Here is a 17393-nt window from a genome sequence, read left to right on the forward strand (position 1 = left end):
TACTTCTCAGTTAAGAAGCCCTGCTAGTGAAGGTCAGTTAAAAATGAATCATTAAATATAGAATGTAGGTGTATATAATTTGATTATTTTAATGCCAAAACCATCTTAATTTTAATTTCAAATATCCTTCTGCTACTGATAAAGGAGACATCTATTTTTCTATCTCTGTAGTTACAGACATATATAGTTTTGTTGTTGTTGGTTTTTCCAAAATAAACATCTCTATGTCATGGAGATACTAGGGAATAAATATCAATTAACTTATGGAAATCTAGCTTGTTAAATTTTGTTTTGCCTTCTGCTTATGCTGGCCCCCCTGGCCAACACACCTTTCCAGGTTTTTGTATCTATCTGACATTTTCTCCATTTCTCAAGGCTCAACTGGAAGATTTGTATCATAACTCTCATGTAATACTCACATTATAGTAAAATTATGGTCTCTGTGCCTGTCTCAGAAACAATACTATTACTAGATTCTGTGGTCAGAAATTGTGTCTTTCACACACACACAAAGGATATTTGTATCCTTTCTACCTACCACAGTGCCTACCTGACTCATTACAGGCAGAGTATAATATACCTGAAACTCATCTGAAAGCAATTTCTGTATTTTACAAAAAGGGCAGCAGCTTGAAACACAGCTGCTTACTCCTACAGGTGAAATTGTTTTTTTTTTTTTTAGGTTATATCTCTATACAAAAGGGATAAGGCAATCAACCACATAAAGCAATGGCAAAAGTCCTACACTGAGACAAAGTCATTTTCTAATCTGGTTTGCTTTGATTGACCTAATTATATCAGTCATTAATAACTTTCAGATTTTTCTCTTTAGACATATAGACATAGTTTAAAGATACTGGAGTTTCTCAACTTAAAATAAATTGTTCACAAATTTGCCTGTAAATTTATTTTCAATTATTAAACATTATTAGGTGTTTAGCATTTACTAGCATCAAGTGGGTTTGCATCAATAATTCTGTGTTTTGTTGAATTTCTTAAAAATTGAAAAATATACAAATTAATGTCCAGTCATGCATTTGCAAAAGGAATATTTGCTAAGGAATCAAAGTTATTGTAATTTTTAAGACACTTTAAATACAAAATGATCTACAAACAAGAGTAACAAAATGCTCTTCTATGAAGCAAAAAGCTTCCCTAGTGATTCTCACCTATCTTTTCTTCTCTTTTTTTTGGCATGATGCTCTTTTTCTTCCACCACTGGGCCTGCCTATTTTCCTCCCTTGCTATCCACAGTCAGCCTTTCGTGGCCTTTACAGGACTTGGTCACAATGTTGCATCAGAAAGCACATGTTACTGTGACAGGCACATACTTTGTAATACTCCAGGAGAATCTGCATAATCTTTTTCAGTCTTTTCACCAGCAATGAGTGTATGTTATCTTAGTAACGAATCAGCCAATATCCTGTTTGCCATGCAAAGCCATGTCATAGCTAGCATTATTAAAGGGGCAAGGGATGAGAGCCCATTTCAAGTGGAATAACAATATCTTTCCAGGTGGCAGAAATTCTGAAATGCCTCTGGCTCTGGGATGAAGGCTAAGTCCTAAGGATGCCTGGCATTTGTAACTCCGACTGCAGTTCACATTCATGTGGAGTCAACATTAGCACAGTGCTTTTCTGATGTCATACATAAACGGATGTCATGCAGAAAATAAGGAGCTCCTCAGGGCTTGGGAGAGTTGCAGGTAGTTTGACTAAATTTGGACTCCTTAACTAGTGGTGGCTTAATAGATAAAACATAGAATTTTTATATGAGTTTAAAGAAGAGTCTCATTCCTTTTTGAAGAAAAAACCTCAAAGATAACTTCCCTGCACTGGGACAGGGTGTCTTAGATTGTTTTTCAGAGTTAGTAATTCAAAAACTTAGTCTAAATGTTTCCACAATGATTTTTACTCTTCCCTTTCAAATAATAATAAAAATTTAAAAATAGTCTTGGTCCACAGAAAACAAACTCCATAAACATCAACTATTCTTTATTTGTTATAAATGAGAAAAATATCAATCTTAAACTGCAACCTTTAACACAAGAAGATCTTGTTCATAGAATGTATTTTTATATCTTGGCAAAAATACTTTCCTAATTGAAATACAAGATCACATACTTAGTTTGTACTGATTTTATACATCAGAGGGTTTTTTTTTTTAAGTTCTCTAGCTCAAAAAATTTCAAAACTGTGTCTTAAAAAACTCAAAATTACTAAAGAAAAAATTAATATAGAAAAAACTTTTGTCTAGACAATTTAAATAAATCAATAGAGCCCTGATCTTTGCTTAAGGCCTAATAGTTAGGGGGCTGAGATCTCAGGGACTTGCCTAGGCTTTCTGATATGGCTAGCCTCAATAAATAGAAATGGAATAATTGTGGCTAAATACAGCCATGTGTACCAGCCTGGGCATTCATTCATTGTTATATAATATTATAATCCTGGGACCATAAGGAGCATATATCTAGCTCTTGATGGTTCTATGTTCTATCAGGAAGCATTGCAGCAGAATAAGCCCTCATTTTTTAAGGTCTAATTTTTCTTGCTGATATACCTAAATTATAAAGACTTTTTAGTACATTAAGTTTATGGTTGTCCCTAGCAACTGAGTAGTAAATTTAGCCTACTAATTGCTTTTCTGTATTTTGCCTTAATAATAGTATTTAACATTTACTGAATACTTTTATGTGCCAGGAGTTGTTCTAAGTCCTTTAATTATATTAGTTTATTTATTCCTCACTTAAATAATTAATTCTATGAGTCAAATGCTATTTATCTCCATTTAATAGATGTGAAGACCCAGTTATAATTTTATATAAGCCCCCAAGTCATACTTTGAGCCACTATGTTATGTTGCCTCACACTTTAGATTTTTAAGCCAGAAATTATTCTGTTAATAAAAAGGAAGGTCATATGAAGTAATTGCTTTGCAATTGATTCTATTTTAAATAAAATGAACAAAACTTTTTATGGTACTCTCTATGTGCCAAGCCCATTATAAGCACTTTAAACAAATATTAGTTTATTTAATCTTTACCCCAGTCTTATAAGGCAGGGACATTATTATTCCTATTGTGTGGAAAAGGAAATTGGGACACAGAGAGACTAAGAAGCTTGCCCATGGTCACCCAGCTGGTACATGATAGAAATTCAGGGGAAAAATACCATCACACCAATTCTTGCAATTATTTTAATTTAACATTCTAGTCCTGCTACTGCTGTCTCTGAATAAATTGTTCCATCTTTCTAAATCTTAGGAACCTCATTTATAAATTAAAGGTGGGGGGACTCCATGATCTATAAGGCCCTTTCGAATACTCCTATTTATTCAGTACAAAAACACCTGAAAAGTCACTTTGAAAAAAGCTTGTTCATGCCAGTCTGAAGCTTCACAAGCTCCAGCTTTTTATTTGACTGTGCATTCTGACAATTTTCTGTATTTCTCTAAGAGTGGTCTGGAAAGAGATCTAGCAGGAAATGAAGAATGTAGAAAGTATTTTGATGGTCTCCAGAAGTGCCAACTTCAACTCAGCATCTGCCAACAGGTCTAGATAATCCTCCAAACTCTGTGTAAATCCTGGATCCACCATTTACCAGCTGTGTAACCCTGGGCAACGATTTCATCTTTCTGACCTCACTGTCTTTCTCTGTAAAACAAGGATAATAATAATCCTACTTCACTAGAGTTGCTGTGATTCGTACAATAGTATTTAGGCCACAGTAAGTACTGAGTGAAAATTAGCATTATTATTGCAGATTTCTGCTCCTATGAAAATTAAGATTGCAAATCACTAGACTTACATACACTTCCTCTGAAGTCTAAAGAAATCCTAGGCTCCTCCCAAGATTTGGAAAGTCGAGATTAGAAAATTGATCTTTTACTATCTTCAGAAAAAAATTTCTAGTTAAATTGTTCAATAGTTAAGTTAGATATTATCTGATCTGGAACTGAGTTAGGTTGCTGAAATCATTTAATTTCAGAGGGACTGTGTGTACAATATCAACATGAGCTAGATTTCATTTAATCTGATTAATATAGCTAGGCAATCAGTATCATCAAGTCTAGTCAGTTTGTTATAGGAATTTTCTAAAGTTTGTGAGATATAGACATTATTCTGCCCATTCCTCCTTAGTTAAGCTAAGAGGTATTAGTTTTATTATTTGCTATATGCCACTTAGCATTTGATAAATGTAGCATTTACAGTGCATTCTCCGAGGACTGGAAACAGTATTGTAGAATACCAGAACCTGTTTTCCCTTTTAAGTAACACGCTATCTCAGTATATAAATTATCCACTACCTAAGGTAACGGAGAAGAAAACCTAAGGAAGTTTGACATTTATTTTGGAAGTGTGATAAAGCAATTGACACTGGTGAAATTTAACACTACCTTGAGGTCTCATTACACTTGCTTGTCACTCCCTAGTGCAAACTCACTTTTGCTTTATAGAGGAGCCAATATATTAATCTGTAGCCTTAAAGTGAGTTATTAGTTTAATGTAGATCCAATCTGAGAATAAATTAGGTCCTTTTAAAATGTATTACAGAATGTTGCACTAATGGTAGTTGATGATGTATATTCACTTTTTGTGTGGGTACAAATGTGATATGATTACATCCAGGACAAGACCCTGAATTTAAGTAAGGCTTTTAGAGCTGAAGGAGATCACAGAGAGTCTATCATCCATCAGAGGCCCAAAGGGATTAAGTGATTTGTCTAAGGTTATACAGATAATAGGAGGATATCGCAGATTTCAGGCTAGACTTTCTTGAGTTCAAGTTGAAGGAAGGTCCATTCTTCTAAAGTATGCATTCAGAAAACATATTATAACGGTAATAATAATTACAATAACCACCATTTATTGAATACATCCTCTGGGCCAAGTGTTCTGCTGGACTCCACACATAGAAGCCCTTCTCTGACCCCGACCCTGTTCTATTCCCCTCATAGCTCCATGAGGTATGTCTGGCTCTCTTCATTTTATAGACAGATGTCAGACTCCGGATTTGTGACTTGTACAAGGCCACACAGCTAGGAAATGCCAACAGCTGGGTCCAGCTGGGTCAGCTCTGAATCTTCACTCTTTCTACAGGACTAGCTGCTTTGCCCAAGGGGACCAAAATGACCACATCTTGTCTCCTGGTTTTGAAAATTAACAAATTCACTTTTAATGACATCAGGTGTAAACAATCTACCAAATTATTAAAACATTATCTTTTTGCCTATGCAGGCCATGGATTCAAGACCATGAACTTATAATCAGTGATATCCAAGAGGATGGGAAGGGGATATTAAGCCTGGTGCTTTGCAAATTAATGCTTGGAGGTAAACAAGGAGTATCATAGGAAATTACTATTTCCTTAACTTTTCATTCTATTTGAAAGAGAAATTCCCAAATGCTAAATACTACCCTATATTATAATCCTAAAATTACACTGGACATGTGACAATGGTGCTGAGTACTTTGGGGGAAGGTCACAACAATCCTGGTAGCAGTGTCATAGCAAAATATTTTAAATGTACCACATGAGTTAGCTCCAAGGCAAAATGAGGCAATATTATGTTTAACTGTTTGTTTGGAAACTTCTTTTATTAAAAAAGATTTAAATATTAATGCTATTTTCAATACAGGTGTGATAACACTCAATAAAGCATAGTGTAATTTATATAAATTTCGGAATGTAACAGTCCATCTAGTTCCTGGCCCCCTCCAGTCTCCACCACATACCCTAGTAGCAAAACATATACACCCTTTTAAAAAATAAAGAAGCTTTTGGGCATTGGGTGAGCAGAGTGGGGTGGGGCAAGGAAAGTGTTCTTTCCTGAATTACTCACACTTTTGGCTTTGACTTCAGTTAGTAACATCAATTCTAAGAAAACTGGGACAAACTCTTCTACGTTCCGCAAAGGGAGGGAGAAAAAAAGCCTGCCATTCGCAAGCGGCTATGGGCAAAACCAGCGCAGAGTACAGGGGTCGGGAAATTAGAGATTAAAAAAAATTGGAGTAAAGTGCACAGTTACCGTCAAAAATATATTATTTTGATCCTAAGAAAATTAAAAGAATTTTTATCTAATGGACTAGATTGCTGACCTTTTAACACATTTGGTTTTCATTGAACATACAATCACCATCGGACATAAAAAGACCAGTTTGCTTTAAAAAAAATTCCTTGGAGTTATCTACAGGAATCTTGTGGACGCAATTCAAGGATAACATTCCGCAGCTCTTTGGATATTGAATGATGTCCTCGGATAAGTCCACAAAAGAAACAGGGGCCTGTTAATGCACTGATTCAAGTAGGCGTTTCTCCCATTTTCTCCCTCCTTCTCCCCCGACCCCACTCCTTTCTCTAAATGTCTGTGCTTTCCAGTTCTCCTTCTACCCCTATGGCATGAGACCTGGAAATCATGAAGAGTTTCTCCTTGTTTGTAAACTGCCTCTGCATCGGCTGAGGTTGCTCGGCCGTGGATGGCTCTTGGCTGGCACCCTCCGGGGAGCTCTGCTCCGCACCCGGAGCGGGGTCGGCCACAGAGTCTGGCGTTTGACCCGCTGCTGCGTCCAAGACCGACTCCGAGGAGGTGCCGGCCTCCCGCAGGGGGGTGTAGCCCTTATTGCTGCTGGATGGGTCATCCGACTGGGAGCTCCCCGAGTCCCGCCGGGTGGGGGGCGAGTCCTCCAGCCGCAGGGGTGGCGAGGTGGAGGCGGCTTTGGCCAGAGGGCTCGAGTCAGGGTCCGCACTGCCCCGGGAGGGCGGGGGTTCGGGGGACGGCGGCGCCCTGTAGTCCGGGAGCCCGCTGGTGCTGCGGCGCCGCAAGGCCGCGTACCTGCCGGTCCTGGGCAGGCGGCCGCCCTGCCCCCTGGCGGCGCGCGCAGCTACCGCGCCTTCGGGCTCCTCCAGCTCTCCGCGCGCCGGGCGCACGCTGCCCTCGGCTCCGCGGAGGTTGGTCACGCTCAGGTCAAGCTCGCCCCTCGGGATCTCCAGGGAGCCGCGTTCCCCCGGCGGCCTCTGCCAGCTGCAGCTCGCGCCCTCCGCGTCCCCGTCCCTGTCGCGGTCCCCTTGCAAGGGCAGCAGCGCGAAGGCGCTCAGCGAGGAGCCCACGAGGGAGCTGGCGGTGCTCTGGCGCCCCCAGCTCTCGGGTGGGCTGCAGGGAGCCGGACTGCTGCAGCTGCTGGCGGCCGCGGCGGCGGTGGCAACGGCGGCCCGGCGACGGCCGGCCACGCCCGAGCGCTCGCGGTAGACGCTGTACACGGCCTCGGCCAGGCTCGGGGGCTCCCGCGGGCAGCGCGGGGAAGAGGCCAGGTCCGGGGGGGACGCGGCGCCCCGGCGTCGGCCGCCGCTCAGCGCCGCGGGTTGAGGCGGCCACGAGCCCTTGGCCAGCACCGCCGCCGCTCCGAAGGCGTCCCCGGTGCCACCGCAGCTCCCGGACTTCAGCTCCAGGCCCCGCGACTGCACGTAGCTGAGGAAGCCGTTGAGCGGTACGGCCCCGGGGGGCGCCGCGGCGGGGGCCGACGACGACGAGGAGGCGGCGGCGGCTGCGGCGGCGGCGGCGGCGGCGGCCGCCAGGTCTTTGGCGCGGAGGCTGTGCACGTCGATGACGGTGGAGTAGAGGTCACGCAGGTTGATGATCTTGGTCTTCTTGTCCCGGTTCTCATGGAGGACCGCGTTTGCGCAGATGAAGAGAAAGATGCCGATGCCCATGATGAGGGGCCCGAATACCTTGAGCTTGTCAGAGTGCAGGTAGCCAGAGAAGATGCGGAAGAAGAAGCCCACCGACGTGGAGGAGGAGGAAGGGGCGGCGGCTCGCGCTGGAGGCGTGCTCCTCGGCGCGCCCGCGGAACTGGAGTTGACACCCCCTGGAGCCCCAGGGTGGCTCCTGGACCGGTTTTTGCTGCCACTGCTGCTGCTGTTGGCCGTGGTCGGGACGCGGTGGCGACTGCCCTCAGGCGGCAGCTGCTTACCCCCCTCTCGACTGGCCCCATTGACCTTCGGCCAGTAGCCCACCACCGCCATGGCTATGCCCACCAACAGCACCAGGATCCCGCAGAGGGCGATGAGCCCTGAGATGGAGCACAGCTTCAGCTTGCCTTTCACTACCACCACGTCGTTCTTGCGCCTCTTCTTGGATTTACGCTTGCGCTTGGGGATCTGGCTTGGGGGGCGGAGTGGATCCTGCTTTCTGGCGGAAATCCTCAGCAGGCCGCCGGTGGCGATCATGGCGAACTCGTGGAGTGCGGGACTAGCCTCTGGGGTGGAGGCTTGCGCGGGGAGGGCGCCAACTGCCCACTAGCTGCTCAGCCACCTCCTCCTGCTGCAAAGCAGAGAAAGACAGTCAGAGGGTGTTGGCTTGGCTGCAGTGACATCTCACGCTGCAACTGCCCTGCTCCCAGATCCCACTCCATGTGTGTCCCTCCCCAGGACCTTTATCCACTAACCCAAACGAAGGCCGTGTACAGAGGCTGGGGCCAGGTAGACATTAGGGAAGGGAAACGTTGTTGCAACAACTAATAGGTTCTCATAAAACACTGCAATAACTAATAGGTGGTGAGAAAACAATGATGAGAGTATGCCTTCTTCTCCCCACTCCTCATCCATTTCCCCCATACATTCCATGGGTAATATGAGGGTTTGAAATGAACAACGGAGTTCCAGCCATTAGTAAAACCTAAATGTAGGAAAGTTAAGGACTTTCCTGGCAAGATTCTTTCCCTTAGTCCTACTGGAATTGGAAGATTTTTCAAGGGAGCTGCCACAGGAATTTCAAGTCTCTGTAAGCTGGGGAATCTGTCAATGTGTGGCCCAAAACACCCACAAAAGTTACTACCGTGTGAAGACAAAGGAATTTATTTCACTGGATGAAAATTAAAGGTCATATAATGGCAGGCAGGCAGTATATTTACTTCAGCCAATTAAAAGAGAGTTCACCACTGGGGAAGCAGCAGAGATATTGCAATACTCTGACAATAAATCCCTTCACAAAGTCGTCTCCCACCTATGCCTGTTCCTACAGCTAAGTGCAAGCAGATCCCTTGCACGGCCTTCTCTCCTCTCAGCAACATCTGGACAGCTTCTTGGGGTGGAATATTTAGTTTTAGGTAACTGCTTATGTAACTGAGCTCTTCCTTCTTGCCTTCTCTGCTCCCTAGAGGAATTCCCTTAAAGGTATCATGTGCTAGATTTCATCAGGAAATTTGAGATGTCCCCTGGAATCTCCAAGAGAAACATCTTTTTCTCACGTGGGAAAATTACAATTAAAAAAACACTCTGCCACAATAGCTTTCTGACCCCTTATTCAAGTGCCAAGAGCATGCTACAGAATTCCAGTATTCAAATGAGTAGGCAATTAACTAGGTAAAGCAGTCTGCATAATATGATGATCTGTAGAATGACATTTCCCCCAAGCCAAAGCTGATTTTGTTTTGTTTTGTTTTCTTTTGTTTTGTTTTGTTTTTTCTCATCCTTTTCATATGAGGTCATTTTTAGGAAGGGAGGGTGGCAACAATCAATGGACTACTCTTAGGAAGTTTACTTAGCTGTTAGTAATAAAGCCTGGGTAGGTAAATTCACAAATGCATATTTTTGGTTATTCGGCAGCCTCTAAAAATTTCTGTCTTGCTGTATCCCCAGGGTAAAACATTTTCTGTTCCATTGGTTGTGTTCCTTCCTATGAGATGCTAAAATTAAGGGCATTGTATGAACTGAAAGACTTAGCTATCACTCCCAAACCTTTTGGTATTCTATCCTTTATTAGATAATTCATGTTTTAGAATAAATTGTCCCTTGAAAACGTGTGGCAGGTAGAATTTTGCTTTTCATTGGTGTTTGGGTGCAAGGCTTTGGCCCTTGAGTTCCTCCATTATACCAATATAGGCAGGATCTTTTCTCCATCAGTGGGAATGCAAATGGTAATCAGTTCTTTACAATGTTGCAAATCAATATCTCTTTGGAACTTAGTTGGGTTTCAGTAAAGAGAAGCACCAGGTAGATTAGAGAGGGGTCAGTATAGAGAATACATCTATAAAGCTTTTAAATTTTATTATAAGAATGAGCTGCACCAGTAAGTACAGATTTAAAAAAAAAAAAAAAAAGCTTACTGTCTATACCTCTCATCTCAAATAAATAGGCTCATTTATGACGTGGCTGTAACATACAGACTGTTGTTGTAAGTGATCCCTGGAGTCCAGCATCTTAAATAATCCGGAGATCCATAGTTATCTTAAGAAGGCTTTAAGGACCAGACATTTTATAAGCGAACTCAGTTGGCAGGGTGGCTCTCCCACCGGAGAAAGGCTATATGTTTGGTGTGGCATGGATCAGGTGCACCGGGATGCTGGATGTCTTGGGGGAGGGGGGCACCCACTTGGATTTCTCCTCAGCAAAGCAGCTTTGGCTCCGGTAGAATGTAAGGAAGGTTGGAATGGATTTCAACCATCCTTACAGCAGATCTTTAAAATGAGTTTAATAGCTAGTAATTAACTCCCTCGTTTATTGTTCCTTCAGCTCTGCAGAAGGCTGTACTCCCTTTTAATGTATCACCATCTGACATGACATACAGACAAAGGTCAGATGCCACGGGAGACCCACCTTTGAGGTTTTCCTTTATACCTAATGAAAGAAAACAAACTTAGCAGTCAAGCTTGGCTGCCCTCGCAATTTACTGCCTGGAGCTGGTCTTACCGTGGTTAAGGAATGGAGGATGGGGGAAGCAAAGGAGGGATGTCTAAAAATACAACTGCTTCCAAGAGAGACATTCAAGTTCTTAGCTCATGATGGATTGAGCCCCACTCTGAGGCTCGGAGGCTCGGAGCCCACAGGCTGGGAGCGCTATTCTGTGTCTGGCACCCAACCCAAGTCCTAGACCCCCGGCCCCTCACTGGCAGGATGGCGACCCCCTGGCCCCTGGCTGTGGTCTACTTATTGATGTTGGCTGGAGTCACATGAGTCCAGCAGCTGCGCGTCCGCTTCTGGAAAGACAAGCAGGAGCGAAGTGAGGGCAATCCTGAACTCGCTTTTTCTGCGCAGCGCATCCCGTGTAGCCCTCCCGGTAAAAAGCCTGTCCCCGAACACCAGCCCGGGTCGCGGGGACTCGGAGACCTGAGGGGCGGAGAGGGGTCCCGGGGGCTGGGGACTGGCAGAATTGCTCAAAATGGCAGCACTCTCCGCACACAAGATCGCTCACTTACCCAGGGAGACCGGGGGAGGTCGGGGCCGGCGAACGGGCGCTCGGGCAACACAAAGGAACCATGGAGAAACTTTTTCAGCCCGAGCCGACGGCGGAGCGCAGGGACAGCGCCCCGGGGCCCTGCATCCGAGCGCAGCTCAGCAGCCCCGCGGGGGCGAGCGCCCGCCCCAGGCTCGCAGTCCCCTCCGGGGCCGTGGCGGGAGCCATTTCCAAGAGTTTCCAAGAAGTGTCAGGTCCTCCGCATCCCGCATCCCGTCTCGGAGCCCTCCTCTCCGCCGCTCCTCCTCCCGCTGGCGGCGTCTCCTAGCGCGGCGCTCCCGGGCCGGCCCCCGCAGCCGTGCCGCCGGCCCTCGAGCCTCTTTTGTGTGGCTGCGGCGCGCCGGGCTCCGCCGGGTGGAGTTGAGCCCGCGGCGGCGGCTCGGGGCGGCCGGACTGGCGGCTGTTGCTAAGAGACCGGAGCCATGACACAGGAAAATTGCGGCAGGGTGGCGGTCAGGGCCCGCCCGGCTCGGCGGCGTAGGGGGGGGCTCCCCCGCCCCCCGCCCCGCCCCCTCCTCCGGCGCACCCCCCCTGCCACGCCGCTGGCCTTCCCCACTCCCCCGCGTCCTCAGCCGCCTGCCGCCCGTCCCTTCGGAAGCTGGCTACTTCCCCGGGGAGAAGGCGCGAGGGGAGGCGGCGGAGGCAGCCGGTGCGGGGCGCTCGGGCCACGGGGCAGGGGGCGCAGAGGGCAGGCGCGGAGCGCCTCCTCCGCCTCGGCCCTCTCCGCCCCGCGGCGCCCGGAGGCCACCTCCTGCCTCCGCGAGCAGCTTTGTTCTTCTCTCTTCCAACTACCTGTCTGAGCCGCGGGCCCCAGAGGCCCCAAAGAGAAGCCCAGAGGGTCTCCCCAGCAGCATCCAAGGGGCGCTTTCGGGGAGCTAGGGCCAGAGCTCGCGTTCCCTTCGTGCCTGCCTCCCTCCTCTCGTCTCTCGGTCTTTTGTTGCCTCTACTCCTCGGCACCGCACAGCCTGGGCTGTTTTCCCCCTCCCGCTTGGGAGTTTGCAGTGTGGACGCTCGGCGAGCGCAGTAAGTTGTCCCCCAGCGAACTCGGGCCGCGGTGGAGTGGAGCCGCCTCCGCCGCGCCGGGCGCACCGCGGGACGCGTGGAAGCCTCTGTCCGATGTGCTCGCGCTTCAGCCCCACCGGGCTTTGTGACCCGCCTGACCGGGACCCGGCGACTTCCGCGGGCAGCTGGGGCTCCTCGGTTATCGGAATCGGCACCGGAGCTCTTCCTTGGGCAGCCCCTCCTGCTCCTCCCCAGTGTGATAATCAGCAAGCATTAAAAGGAAAACTACAATTCTTCAGGAATCAGGAATCAGGGTTAGAATCAAAGAGGGGAGGTGGGGGTAGGGAGGATGTCCAAACTCCCTACGTCATTTCAAAAAGAGGAAGGCGAGAAAGAGAGAGAGAGAGAGAGAGAGAGACAGAGAGAGAGACACAGAGAGAGAGAGATCCTGTTTCCTAGCTCATCCCTGTCCTCTCAACTGTAAAGTAAAAATGACAGGGAAAAGAGAATTTCAAAGTGGAATTTCCCCAAAGAGTATTGAGAAAGTGAGAAAGCTTTCAATTATCTATTGAAGTGAGGCAGCCAGGATTCAGGAACAGAAGAGCAGATGAAGCAAGTGCTGTCTAAAATTCTGGATCCAGGCAAATATTTTGGTGCTGCGGGTGTTGTATATATTCTGAGTTTTGGGGCTTCGGGGTCCACAAAACCCACACAAGAGGACTCTGCTGCTCACAGATCCTGTTACAAGATTGTCCCCACATGCACAGCATTCACTTGTGCTTAAATGTAGAGCACACACTTTTCAAAAAGAACAATAACGACAACAAATTTACAAGTTCGATGATATAAATGTGGACAGTGATCTAGGGGTTGGGGATAGAGATGGTGTGGGACAGGAGGGAACAAACCAGAAGTGTGCTCTACAAGGCAACCCTGCATTCGCCTGTTGGAAAGGTGGCCTCTGTCACCCTTTTCAAGCAAATACCGAATCTGAATGATGATCAGGGTGTCCGGAACCCACCGCCTTCCCCCTACCTATTCCTCCTCAGATTCAGGCTATTAGGAAACAAACCATAGTGAAGGGAAAGTTTTCAATCCCACATTGGGTGGTTTCCTTTCAGAGAAATCGCTGCAAAGGAGAAATAACAAGATCTAGTTGTTTTCTAAAGCCTTTTTGGCTCTGAACTTCCAGGTTTCTTGAATCCCAGTAATAATCTGTACAGAGATCGGACCTCCAGTCTCACTTCATTGCACAGTTAGCTGCCAGTGTCTGTGGGTGGCAGCTCCTATCTTCTGTTTGTTGGGCTGTACAAGTAGGAATGATACTGCAGAACTTCATCAGGATTTCAGGTGGGTTGGACTGCTAATAGTTTCAAGTTTCTGTGTAAATTATAGCCATCATTTACACATTTAAAACTCATTTGAGGGATTTGGAGAAGAAAAGAATTCTTTTCTAGACAGTGGGCCTTTGGACATAGCTAGTATTTTCTTATGTTGATGACTGCAACAGAATTTATGGTTTATTACTCTAAGGCTTTCTTCCAAACTGAGCTTTTTGGAACTTTGAACTGTTCTATTTAACCTGAGTGTTGTCACATTGAGTAATTTTATTTATTTTCAGCTCGTGGTATCAGAGGAAATCAAACAAATGTCATCTGTTTCCAGTGGAGTCCTTTATCCCCTCTGTAATTCAGAATCAACATACATTCCCAGAGGTTTTCAAGTTACGTAGAGTTGTTTTTAAAGGAACAGGGATACTTTTGGCCCTTCTGGAGTTATTTTCCTTCTAATTTCACTGGCCATTTCAGTCTGGATGATTTCCGAGATTGTGGGACCCCACCTTCACCGTGCTGAGGACTGAGGGGCTATAGCTACCTAATCTTTATGATTCACTGGTGCCTCCAGATTTCGGAGCTCAGCGCAGCCTTCTGACCTTGTAGCAGGGAGTGTAATGAAGGCCCTGGGAAAAAAAGAGAAGAGGATAAAGATTAGCTTAGTTTAGTTGGATTAAATTATGACCTGCAACCTTTCATTTGGTCTTTCTTAAAAAGAATCCTTATATAATTTATTCAGTCTCATAATTTATTCAGAACTCATTTATTTCCCGGATCATTTCACCAACCCAGCCTGGTGTGCTTGACTTGCCTGCCCGTGCCTCCAGGGCTGCACAGGGGAAGACACTGGCCCGCCATTGGCACACACAGGGCCTTCTTGGTCTCCAGGAGTGTGCCAGAGAAGGGCAGTCTGCTTATACCAGCAGCTCAGCAACTCCTGCCTCTGCACACATCTTGCCTTCACAGAGAGTACAGGCTGCAGAAATAGGTAGGTTAGTGTTGTGGGTTCTGGAACCAGTTTATCTCCTCCTCTAACTAAATTACTTAATCTTGTCTGCCTCAGTTTCCCATTCCGTAATGGGGATAATGACACTGATACTCTATTCATAGCATTGTAGTAAAGATGAAGAGTTTAGTCAGTGTAAGCTAATGCTTACCACGTAGTAAGCACTCACCTATCACCTTATTGGTTCTAACATCTCCCAGCTCGATACCCTCACTCTCTTTTCCATTCATATTTTCCAGAATCTACATGGAACTGTATCTGCACTTACTATCTCTGAAGTAGGGTTACCAGATCAGCTGTTGTGATTGAACTACCACTACCTACATGACATAGGTCCAGTGCCACTCCAGAAAGTTTGCTTTGTATGAGAGTGAAAACACTTTCTCCATTGCCACTTTGCTCATTTTGCAATTAACCAGGACCCTTTAATTTCAGTTTGCCCAAGAACTCAGATTTCAAACTCATGACACTCTGTAGTCAAATTAGAAATTTGCAAAAACACAACCAAGAGACATTTCAGACCAGAAGGTGGAAGATTTCATAGAAAGGAACTTCAAGCCTTTGTATGACATCTCTACATTAGAAAACAGAAACAGTCAACCCCAGGTCAAAAACAAGATGCAAAATCACCCCTCTCTTTATTCCTTCCTTACCCTTTTCATACCTCTGCCAATAAAAAACAAAATGACAAAAAAGCATGACAAAATAAAACAATAAGCATACAACTAGAGTCACTAGATTTAGCAAATAAAACTATTGCATGGGATATACTTCCACTAAAAAACAATTTGTTACTTACCTAAAATTCAGACTTAACTGGGCATTCTATATTTTATTTGCAACCCCACCACAATGTACCTGATAGCCTCGAAATTTTCTCATGTAACGTGCAAAGGATGAAAGAGCCTGATAGGCAGAAAACATGAAATGCAACATTAAATTTATTTTGGAGCAGAACAGGCAGAAAAAGAAAACACAAGATGGATGGAACAACAGAGCTTCAAAGCCTGAGGATAGTGTTTCCAACCTGGACTGGGCTTAGTCGTGGTGTTTCTCATAGTTAGAGGTTGCGTGGTTTGTGTTTCTAGCCCTTTGCTATAGAATACTGCCATGCTAGAGGGACAGGCACTTGCCCTGCCTCCAGTCCCCAGAGTCCCACAAATGAACTTCTGAAGAGATAGAGCTCAACTCACTTTCAAGAACTTCAGTTTTGAAACCAAGAGTAAACTCATGCTAGTGTCAAGGTCAAGATCAAACCCATTTCTTGTATTTCTGAGAAGAATCAAAGAAGTTCAAGCCCAAACACTTCCACCACAGAAACAGTGGAAAAAAAAAATGGTGCAAGATATAAAGTCTTCCTTAGCGCACATCAGACAGGTCCTGCTCCTTCCGTTCCAGGTCAGTAGCATGTAGCAATGACAGCTTCATTTGTCTTTCTCAGTGAGAGACCTGCCAGGGGTGGTTGTCTCTAGTAAATCAGGTTCATTTTTATACATTCAGTTTTCCCCAATAGGCTGAATTTTCTACCATTTTTCATGTACACCATCAAAGCTGGATTCTGGTCCTTACGAAATAATTGAGGTCTGAGATGAGAAACTAGAGTTTTTTGGCAGGCCTGAAAGCAGATCAAAACTGAGCTTGGAAAAAGCTTTGGAGGGAAGGCTCCATCAATGAAAGAGCTAAGGCGAGACCCATGGCTAAATGTGCCCTATGTTTCCAAATAATCCTAAATGTCCACACTAATGTCGTTCATATCATTTTGTATAATCTACAAGCGCTATGGAGAGATGACTTGTCTGACGGAGAGCTAACTGCTCACATGTCTGATCTGCTTTCAAAATTAATTGTGATATGAGCTGCTGTGTGTACACCACAGGAAGAAGGAAACACACAGATAAAGAACTAGTTTTCAAAAGTAAAGAAAGAAACATAAGAATTCCAAGTAGCAATTCCAGGATTGCTACTTGGATGACAAAGCTCTGATTCGTCCAGTAAAGATTTTCTTAACCGCTTCTGTGTACCCCACTGTATGATTCCTGCATTATTCACTCAACAAATATTTACTGAGTATCTACTGTGTTATTGTTCTAGGCACTGGGGATAGAGTGGTGGTGATCTATGCAAATACAGGCACTCTTTCTCAATGGCAGGGGCGTCAGATAATAAACAAGTAAACAAACAAGTGAGAAAATTTCAAATCTTGTGAGCCGTAGGAAGAAACTAAAAGAGTCTTCTGTGACTGGTCAGGGAGGCAGCAAGAGACAGCAATTTGGATTGGGAATTCAGGGAAGGCATCACCAAGGAGTGTCATTCCACTGAGAGCTGAAAGCTGAAAAGGAGCTGATCATTTGAAAGTATCCCTGAGGAAAAAAATAATAAAGGACACAGTCTTATTAGCATATAATCTAATCAGATTCACCAGTGCACCTTAGGAAAAAGAAGAAAAAGATCACTGAGTGCAGAAAACGAGTCAGAGAATACTTCATGATCTGGATACCCCCGGCTTGTAGTGGCATGGATTTGGGTGACTGGAAGGAAGGGATAGCATCGGGCATAACCTCTTTGACTGGTGTACGGGGCCTCACAAGGTGGCAGGGGAGACACGATGGCCCAGGTAGCAGGCAGCTAAGGGTGCCATTGACAGAGATGGCAAGAAACTTAGAGTGGGAAGGGACTTTAAGGTACTTAGAGCTCAAATCATGGTCCCAGAACCAGCAGCATCAGTGCCACCTGGGAGCTGGTTAGCTGTATAGAATCTTGGGCTCCCTTGCCAACCTGATGGTTCTAGATCTTTGTTTTTACAAGATGCTCAGGTGATTGCATGC

General features: G+C 45.5%; 1 protein-coding gene and 1 long non-coding RNA gene across 2 annotated transcripts; both read right to left on the reverse strand.

Annotated features, from left to right (window-relative positions):
- Positions 1-202: 202 nt before the first annotated feature.
- LOC108314811 lies at positions 203-1944 on the reverse strand. Its single transcript, XR_001829671.2, has 2 exons — positions 1836-1944; positions 203-826 (listed from the first exon to the last, which is right to left on the reverse strand). It is a non-coding gene; the product is annotated as an uncharacterized LOC108314811 (long non-coding RNA).
- A 3205-nt stretch (positions 1945-5149) lies between these two features.
- On the reverse strand, positions 5150-11675 carry TMEM200C (transmembrane protein 200C). Its single transcript, XM_017543912.1, has 2 exons — positions 11189-11675; positions 5150-8316 (listed from the first exon to the last, which is right to left on the reverse strand). The coding sequence occupies exon 2, from the start codon at positions 8220-8222 to the stop codon at positions 6357-6359; it is 1866 nt and encodes a 621-aa protein (XP_017399401.1). The 5' UTR covers positions 8223-8316; positions 11189-11675; the 3' UTR covers positions 5150-6356.
- Between the last annotated feature and the right edge of the window lie 5718 nt (positions 11676-17393).

The sequence above is a fragment of the Cebus imitator genome, unplaced genomic scaffold (genome assembly GCF_001604975.1).
Source record: "Cebus imitator isolate Cc_AM_T3 unplaced genomic scaffold, Cebus_imitator-1.0 Scaffold162, whole genome shotgun sequence".
Lineage (NCBI taxonomy): Eukaryota > Metazoa > Chordata > Mammalia > Primates > Cebidae > Cebus > Cebus imitator.